Source organism: Aulonocara sp. 'chitande type north' Nkhata Bay, linkage group LG20 (assembly GCF_057382095.1).
Source record: "Aulonocara sp. 'chitande type north' Nkhata Bay isolate Kocher_YH1m ecotype deep benthic linkage group LG20, A_spYH_male_GT1.1, whole genome shotgun sequence".
Classification (NCBI taxonomy): domain Eukaryota; kingdom Metazoa; phylum Chordata; class Actinopteri; order Cichliformes; family Cichlidae; genus Aulonocara; species Aulonocara sp. 'chitande type north' Nkhata Bay.
Genome location: NC_141363.1, coordinates 35624685 through 35633761, shown reverse-complemented (window position 1 = coordinate 35633761; position 9077 = coordinate 35624685). Strand labels below are relative to the sequence as shown.

The window sequence follows — 9077 nt, the reverse complement described above, 5'->3', positions numbered from 1 at the left end:
CGATAAATTGTTGGTGTTATGGTTTTCTGGTTTTCTGGAGGAAACCCTGGCATGATTGTAGCCACACAAAACAATTAATATCAGCCTCAAGGTGGCACTAGAGATGAAGTGTCGGGATCAACCAGGTTTAAGTAGCCTTAATTGTGCAAACTGCCGTCCAGCTGTTTTGGAGATTTTTCAGAGACCAACCACCTTAGAGACCCAGAGGGTTTACCGTGAGTGAGACTCTGTGTCTGACTGTCAAAAAAATCAATTACAGCAACAATCAATATTATTCAATCAAGTCTTTATCAGCCAAAGATCTATTCAGTAAGATAAAGTTAGATTGTCTCGCACATGGCCAAGAGACAAGGTGAAGCCTACTACCAACAAAGTCAGCCAAGGACTGCGGTACATTGTTTTTTAGGTGATTGCTGTTGCAGAGGAAAGTGGTGATGTAATTTTGGAGAGATGATGCAATTGTCTAACAGCTTCATTGCGCTTGTTTAGTGCACCCGTTGATTCATTACGTGCTTCTCTGGTCAGTTACTGGGAGTGCATTGCAGTTAATGTAATGAAGACATCATTGGTCCTTTGGGAGATTAAAGTCTGGTTTGGTAGATTTGACTTAGTTTCCATTTTACACCGTTTCATTTCAAATCAGCTGTTGCCAGCTAAAAACACTGCTTTTCCCATAAACACAGCTACATATGTACCGCCTAACAGAAATCATGAAAACATCTGTTGTGCTCATCAGGCATAATACAAATGCTTTGGAAGTGAATCTATGTCAGGTAGCTGGGTGACTCTTGTGACTGCAATCCTTCTTTATTCAGTAATCCATGACAGCATTGTTGTCACTCCTGCCAGTTTATCAGATGCAGCAGCCTGCCAAAGGAGAGTCTACAGACAGTCTCCTTTTGTGTCCAGCCTTTCACGTCATTTGATTGACTCACTTAATAGTAAAGCAGGAGAACTGTGTGTTTCATTAACCCTCATTTTGCGTGCATACCGCAGGTGATGGGTGTGCAAGAGATGAGATGAAGTAACAGATAAGAAACCTGTTTAGAGTTTTCACGCAGGTGTGACAAGACTCTTAGAATAGGACATCTGTGAAAAATGATGAATTATCTTTCGATGTACTTGCTTGACCAGCTCTTTTTCCAGTGACATAAGAGGTGGGAGAACAACTGTTGCTTGACTTGTTTCACAATGCCAAGAGCACCTCTGCCTTGCTGACATCATATACAGTATTATTCCCAGGTTTACGTGTGGACTCACTGCTGTCAGAGCTGTGTGCTTATAACTACACAAATTTTAAGTAAAAATAGACATGAAGTGTCTTGTCTATGTTCTTGATGCTAAAGAGAAGGAATACAGATACAGACAGTAAGTCAGCAAAACTGAGTCTCTTCCCCTGGTTCCCAGAGGTGACTGGCATGGTCAGCAGCCCTCCCTCTAGCCCCCTCCCACTCGTCCTCCCGCATCCTCTTGCCGTTTCTACCCTGCTTGCGAAGGAGGAGTGCGAGTGAGCAAGGAAGAGGCAGGGCACATCAGCTGTGGGAGTGGAACTCAGACGGCAGGCAAAGAATACAAACACACACATTGACATGCACACGCACACATGCTCAGTCAGCGTAAGTGACACAAGTGCTGGCTCCATTCAGCACTGAGTAGACTGACTCACAGCTATCCATTAGCCAGCATGCCGCATAGAAAGAGGAGTTTCACTTTTGGAGCCTATGGGGGGTAAGAATGAAAATCCTATTGATTCCTAGATCACTCATTCATCTTCACAGAGATGGATATCAAGTGTGAATGTATGTGTGCTTGTGTGTCTGTTTCTAGCACCTGCTTTGATGACTCTGCACATTCTGTGTCTGTATTGGTGCTTGCACGTCTGTGCTGCTGGTGCTCTGGAATCCTGTCATTTAAAAAAAGCAAACAAAAAACAGCTTTTGTCATAAATGTCCTGCTTATTAGTTTGATATCTTTCTATTCCATCCGATACTAATGCTGTTGTTGTTTCGTGGTCATTTGTTAAGGTATTAGGGTAACTGTTCACAGTAATGGCGAGGTAAAATCAGGTGACAAAAGCTATAAGGTGACAAAATCAATATGTTAAGATTCAAGTTACTAATTCTATCTATTCCTGTGAATCCATGCTGTTGTAATTGTGCACTATGTTTTTTTCTGTATGAGACTGATTTATTGTCATGTTCGCCTTTGATGTGATATTTTATTGTTTGTCTATGAGGAAAGAAATATGTGCAGTACACTTGAGTGTTTGTCACTGGGCACTTATGTCCGCAGTGTATTTATTTGGCCCACTTGAGCTTTTACAGGACACTGGGCATTAGAGTCAGCCAAGAATGTTTTTAATGGTCAAAGAGCAGGTGCCCCAGTGCAACTGGATGCCTGACAGTGAAAGCGTTGTGTGTGTGTGCATGTGTGTTTTTTGTGTGTGTTTTGAGTATCTTCAAGAAAGTAGAAAACTAGCTGGGACAGTTGCTGCTAGGCTGAGCAATGTATCAATTTTAGCGAGTGGCTGCAATGACAACATCAGCATGTTTGGCTGTTGGCCATTCAGAGGAGGTATGTTTTCAGGGCCTTATCTCGGCCTCCAGGAGCCCCAAGGACTGCAGTCTCCAGGTGTCCTATACTTTGTAGCTTAGCACTGCTTTTTGCTGAATTTGAATGTTCAGTGAGTTGCAAGCTGTGATTTTCCTCTAAGTGAGCTGTTACTAGTGGAAGGGTCAAACGTGTTGATCCACACACCCATATCATATTACCAGTTGTAAATATTTAAACTAGCTGTAGTTTTGTTTTTTTTCTTCAATTTTGTCATGGTCGGCTGTGTGGCTGGCAGGCAGGAGTGGTGGACCCAAAATGCAGGATTCTCAGGACACGAGGTTTAGACAGAAAATGCAGCTTTATTGCTGGAGCAGAACATCAAGATAAAATAAAACTCACAAAAGCAAACAAAACTCTAAACAGAGATGCAGGAGGACTGGAAATCCTAAACACGCAGCAAGTGAGGGTGAACAGACGTTAACGATGCGACACCGAGTGGGGGAAGACACAGACACTAAATACAAGAGGTGAACGGAGCAAAGAGGAAACAGCTGGGAGACACGGCTGACGTTGATTACACTGACGAGACAGGGAGAGCACAAAGCTGAACGCACTGACAAAGGACACAGACCTACAAAATAAGACAGGAAGCACACGCCAGACAGAGACAGACTCGTAAACAGGCATAATGACGTCATGGACAAACAGAGGGACATACGGGCAGAGAAGACCAAGCACAGGCAACCTAAACCAAACATAAGGGCAAGATAACAAAACCTAAACCAGACATAATCATCATCGTCATCAACATCATCATCAGATAACTAAAGAATCAGAATATAATTGTAATCAAAACAGTATCACCAGAGAATAACCAATCCATAATGCAAAAATAAACCAAAACATAAGAAACTCAAAATGCTGGGTTGACCCGACCCAGGACCGTGACAAATTTCAGCTACATGATATGATGTGGGGAGGTTAGCCCGATTTGCAGTGTATTTGTCAAACCAACAAGTTAGTTTCGTTTAAATTTTCACACAAATTTTAATTTTAATGTTAGAAAACACTCCTCATAAAACAGAAATCTCATGTTTTTGCGTTTATGCATCACGGTCTGCTACTGCTGCTGTTTAGAGCTGTTCTTACCAACTGTCAAGTATCACTAGTGTGTTCAGTAATGAGCACATTAAGATTTGACACATCCCAGTGAGAAGGTAATGGGGTAGAAAAGCAGCACAGAAGTGAAGATTATGCCTTATTCTAAGTCTTTTCACTCTCTGTTTTTCATTTTCAAAAGAGAGACCTAATGTAATATAACAAAACCTCATATAGGAGTAAATTCGCAAATTCTAGTCTATATATTTCATTAAGTGTTAAAGCATAATTGTAGCCCTGCCCACTCCATTAGAGGACATCTAACTGTTCCCTAATTGGTGCATCTCTTGTTATTTTCAGTTAATAGCTAGTGTAGTTAGTTTTTGAGGGAGCGCACAGCTGGTCAGATAAACCTATAAAGATGTGAAATGTGTCTATATATCATTCTACATGTGTACAAAATAAAACATTACAAAGTCAAACCGTTTACACTAACCTTTTGCTGTAAGGAGTTCTGGTTCTTAACAAGTAGGCTGATATGTTTGCACTCGTTTTCCCCAGTTTGTCACACTCATAGAGTGGAGCATGGATTGAAGGCAGTGAGAAATGTAGACCTGCTCTTGGTATAAAGCGAAGCGTGTGCTTTTTCTGGTTAGCGTTGTCTTTGAATGCACTGGCATTTCAATAGGTCAGGGTGATTGCTAACATTAGGGAGTAATATGTAAGACACTCTCATCCCTGCATCCCGTCGACATTCACTTAGGTGAACATGATCCCTCAGTTTTCAGCAGATTATTCTTTCTTTGACACAGCATGCTCATAATTTTAGAAAGAAAATGGCGGGGCCACTTAATTTAGGTGTGATTATTTACCTTCGGTAGGTTATGGAACCCACTTTCTTTCTCTAAATTTCTTTTACTGAATACAGAAATTACCAGACTTTCATATGCTTTAATGTGACCTTTAATGTGAGTTTTTGGAAGTATTCCTTAGTACTGTTACACACAGGACATATGTTATATGTTACATATACATATGTTTCTGTGTGTATCTCACAGAGATAAACACAGAGCCGTGACTTGTTAAATGAACTGAATGCTCTACCAATAAACCCATTGACAGCTTTAGGCAGCCTAAACAATGATGCTGTATGTGGAAGTGTCCCATTGAAAGACTGGAAGAATACTTCTCAATCCTGTTCAAAAACAGCTGAATGGAAAGACAGGCACTGTTTTGTAATCTGAGCAGGCCTCAGTTGCAGTACATATTCTCTGGTCAGCTGATTTGAAACTGCCATTTCTTCAATTAAACAAGCCCACATACCCTTTGGAAAAAATGTTGTTTCACAGTGTGAGATAAAATACTTCACAATAACTGTCATGGTCCTGGGTCGTTGACCCAGCGTTTTGTGATTATTTCCCTCTGTTCTAGTTATTCTGTGTCCTCCCCCCTTGTGTCCGGTTCGGGTTCTAGATTTCCTGTTTTGTTCTGAAAGTCTGTGTCTGTTGTCATTGTGTTCAGCTTGTGTCCTCCAGTCATCATGTGTATTCAGATCAGCTGTTCTTCCCTCCTGTGTGCGATTACCCGATTACCTTGTGTGTGTGTGTATATATAGTGGGTGTCGGTCTGTGTTTCTTGGTATCCTGGTCCTTGGTCTGCGTCTCTCTGCTCCGCTCTCCGTTTTGTAAGATTTCAGGTTTGCTTTTTAGTTTCTCCCAGTTTAGGTTTGTCATTACTCATGCTTCATTGCCTGTTTTTGCCACTGCAATGCAATGTAAATAAACTTCACTCGTATCATCAGTTTGCTGCATTTTGGGTCCTCCTTTTCCTCCACTCCACACGGCTCACTCCGCCAGCCGTGACAGTACGAGCCGACCAAACATGGACCCAGCGGCATCCGCACCTCCCGAGGAGCTTCGGGAGGAACTAATTGACTCTGTTTCCAGGTTGGTTAACCTATGGCTCGAGCATGAGGGGGAAGAGTGTCTCCGCGCTGTAGAAGCCAGGCTACAGCAGCTCATCTCTGCTCACTCCTGGCTGCTGGACTCTCTTCACCCGCTCGCACAGGACTTCATACTCAACGAACTGCACCTTCACCCACCAGCCGCTACCGCTTCCCAACTCAGCCCGGCGGCGAAGATTTTGCCCGGCCCGCCGGCGAAGATTTTGCCCGGCCCGCCGGCGAAGATTTTGCCCGGCCCGCCGGCGAAGATTTTGCCCGGCCCGCCGGCGAAGATTTTGCCCGGCCCGCCGGCGAAGAGTTTTGCCCGGCCCGCCGGAGGTTTTGCCCGGGAGGAAGCGACGATCGCGCCGACGGCGCATCACCCCACAGCCGAAGACTAGGACTTTGGAACTGCCAGCTGTGGTGAGTGAAGAGGACCCTTTTTCTGTTTTGGACTGTGTGTCTGTTTATTCCGGGGCTGTGTTTTTTGAGTCGGCTGCCCTGCCGGTAGCTCAGTTAGCTGCCCAGCAGCCACTAGCTCAGTTAGCCACTCAACCGTCACCCCCATTACAGTCACAGCCAGACCTATTAGACACTTGGTTACAATCCATAGCTCAGTCAATAGCTCAGTTGACAAGAGACTCATCCGCCTTATTATCACCTATTCAGCCATCGTTGTCACCAACTCCTCCTGCACAACAAGTTAAGTCCATCCAACCCGGAAAGAACTATTTTTCACCTGTTCATGTCAAGCAGAGAGACACACCACATAATATTGTAATCAGTCCTCAAAAGCTGGCCAGCCCAGAGACTGTGACACACTCCAGGGCCTCCCCAGAGGCTGGGTCCCAGCCCCCGGCCGACTCTGGACCCCTGGAGATTAAGAAGCCAGCTGAGGCTGTATCCGGCTGTCGCTGCCCGAGCTGGGTCAATGCTCTGTGCAGCTGCAGTCTGCCTTGTGCCTGCCAGAGGCCCGTGCGCCTGCTGGTTCTGAACTGTGCCTGCCAGAGGCCCGTGCGCCTGCTGGTTCTGAACTGTGCCTGCCAGAGGCCCGTGCGCCTACTGGTTCTGACCTGTGTGTTCCAGGGGCCCCGGTGCCCACTGGTCCAGAGACTGTTTTCGCTGGGAGGCCCGAGGAGCCCGTCCAGCCTCCTGTTTCGCCTGCTGGGGGGGCCCGAGGAGCCCGTCCAGCCTCCTGCCTCGTCAGCTGCAGCTTCATCCACGCCACGGGCAGCAGCAGCTTCTTCCACGCCTGCAGCGCTACAGTCTCCGGCTTCCACGCCGTCGCCTGCTGCAGCCTCATCATCCTCGCCAGCTGCAGCCTCCGAGCCTTCATCCTCGCCCGGTGCAGCATCGTCATCTGCCTCGCCTGGCCCGGCTGCGGCATCGTCATCTGCCTCGCCTGGCCCGGCTGGGGCATCGTCATCTGCCTCGCCTGGCCCGGCTGCGGCATCTGCTTCAGCCGCGCCTGGACCGGCCTCCGCTTCAGCTTCAGCCGCGCCTGGACCAGCCGCTGCTTCGGTCTCGTCTGGTGCTGCGACGGCCACGCCACCTTCGGGTCCCGAACTGCCGCCTCGACATCAGCGGTCATCTACCAGGCCGCTGGTGGAGCGTCATCGTCAATATGGACGACCTCCTAGACGCCGCCGCTGCCTTCCGCGCGGTCGGCCTCCAGACTTGTGTCATCGTCGCCATTGCTGTCCGCACGGTCGGCCGCCTGAACGGTTTCCTCGTCGCCGCCGTTGCTGTCCGCACGGTCGGCCGCCTGAACGGTTTCTCCGTCGCCGCCGCTGCCGTGTGCACGGTCGGCCCCCTGAACTGCCTCCACTCCGCCACCGCTGCCTTCCGCTCGGTCGGCTTATGGATCTACGTCGCCGACGTGGCCGGCCTCAGAAGATGAACTGTCCTGGACTTCTGAGTTGTCAGCCTCCGGGCCGGCCTCCTGAACTGTGTTTTGTTCTCGTGCTCCAGCATGTGTGTTTTTGTTTTGGACAATTCTCTCGGTTTGCTGGAGCTTGTGTTTTCCTCCACTCCACACGGCTCACTCCGCCAGCCGTGACAATAACAGCATGATTAGCAATCAGTTCTGGTTCAGCAGATGAAGCTAGAGCTGGCATCATCAAAGAATCTACCATAACCTTCAAGCATATTGTTATTGAAGTGGTCTGAGAGGGAAGTAGACAGCTGCACCTCATCTGGGGTCAGTTTTTAGTTCTTAGAAGATCTAGTCTGTGAGTGAAAACGTTGAGCAGTCATGTCTTTTCTAAAAACAACAGGTAAACAGTGTAAAGTATAATAATGCAGATGTGTCGGCTGATCATGTGCTGATCTCCCCGCTCATCTTGTTTTCTCTTCCTGTTTCAGCTTTAACATAAAAAGGGTTTATTTTAATGAAAGTAGCTGTTTTTCATACTTTGTGCTTCTTAAAAGAAAGAAACAGCGGCTTTTATCTCTGATTTTTGATGATCAATTGTCTAAAGCATGTTATTTCAATTTTAACCGTGAACAATGAGAAGACAGTGTAGAGGAGCTGATTTTGTTTGATGAAAAAAGATGATTACACTGCAAGATAGAGATACTTGAGAGCAGGAGGCCATTCAAGTACCGAAAGGGCAGTGGCAAAACAAATAGGAGCTGCAAGGCAACCAGAGGGCTCTTCAGTGCCTGTGTTCTCATATCACCTTGCATATTTACTCTGACATTCTCATTCACATCCACAATGACGAGCCATCTGCGGAGAACAAGTGGGAGGGAAGAGACTGACAGAAGCAGTGTTAATTAACTAATGTTCACAACGTTACCATCAAACTTCAACTTATTAAAAGACCAAGTTCAAACAGGTATGCTGCTGCATCTTAGCCCACTGAAGGTTCTTATCTATATCAGATATTATGACATCCTTATGTTGCCTAACAACCAGCTGCAAATGGGCTAAAATGACCCATGTGTACCGTTGATGCACCATTTTCATTTCATGAAAATGACATCTGATTCATATCCTTAAAACTTGGATTATATGTCATATATTATGACACCATTATGTTGCCTGACAACCACCTCGGAACATAATTAATTTTTATAAGCTTAAAAAAAGAACCTGTAACATCAGGCATGTACTGGTCGATTAAAGAAACAGCTGGAAAGGATCTAATTTTTCTGTTAATCGTGTTAAATCTGAACCTAAAGGTTATCTGAAGTACATGCAGGGCTACAAGAGTTGACCAAATCTGATTGTTGTGATTTTTGGCATAGATAATTATGCGCTCTTTATGTAATCAGTACAGCTACTCCAACTTGATGTAACTAAAATATAACTGAGAGAAACACAGAACACCACACTACAACTATGTGAAATTAAAGATAACTGAACAAGTCTGCTATACTTGACTGGTAAATAAAAGGCTTGTCATGTGTTTTGTTTGTGTGGTAGATGTGCTAAATATTTCGCTACCAATGTGTCTGTTTTCACATACACTGTATCTAA

The 9077-nt window shown here is 45.7% G+C and overlaps 1 protein-coding gene across 5 annotated transcripts in view; it reads left to right on the top strand.

The window, feature by feature from the left end:
- Positions 1 to 1581: 1581 nt before the first annotated feature.
- LOC147306137 (rap1 GTPase-activating protein 1-like) overlaps positions 1582 to 9077 on the top strand; it is a 44894-nt gene continuing 37398 nt past the window's right edge. For 2 of the 5 annotated variants that reach the window (XM_086276377.1, XM_086276375.1), the window contains exon 1: positions 1589 to 1728. In XM_086276377.1, coding sequence (XP_086132503.1) covers positions 1685 to 1728 — 44 coding nt within the window. In that variant the 5' untranslated portion in view covers positions 1589 to 1684. Of the gene's footprint in view, positions 1729 to 9077 lie in introns of all 5 variants that reach the window. The other 3 variants (XM_086276379.1, XM_086276380.1, XM_086276385.1) reach the window with 3 other exon arrangements.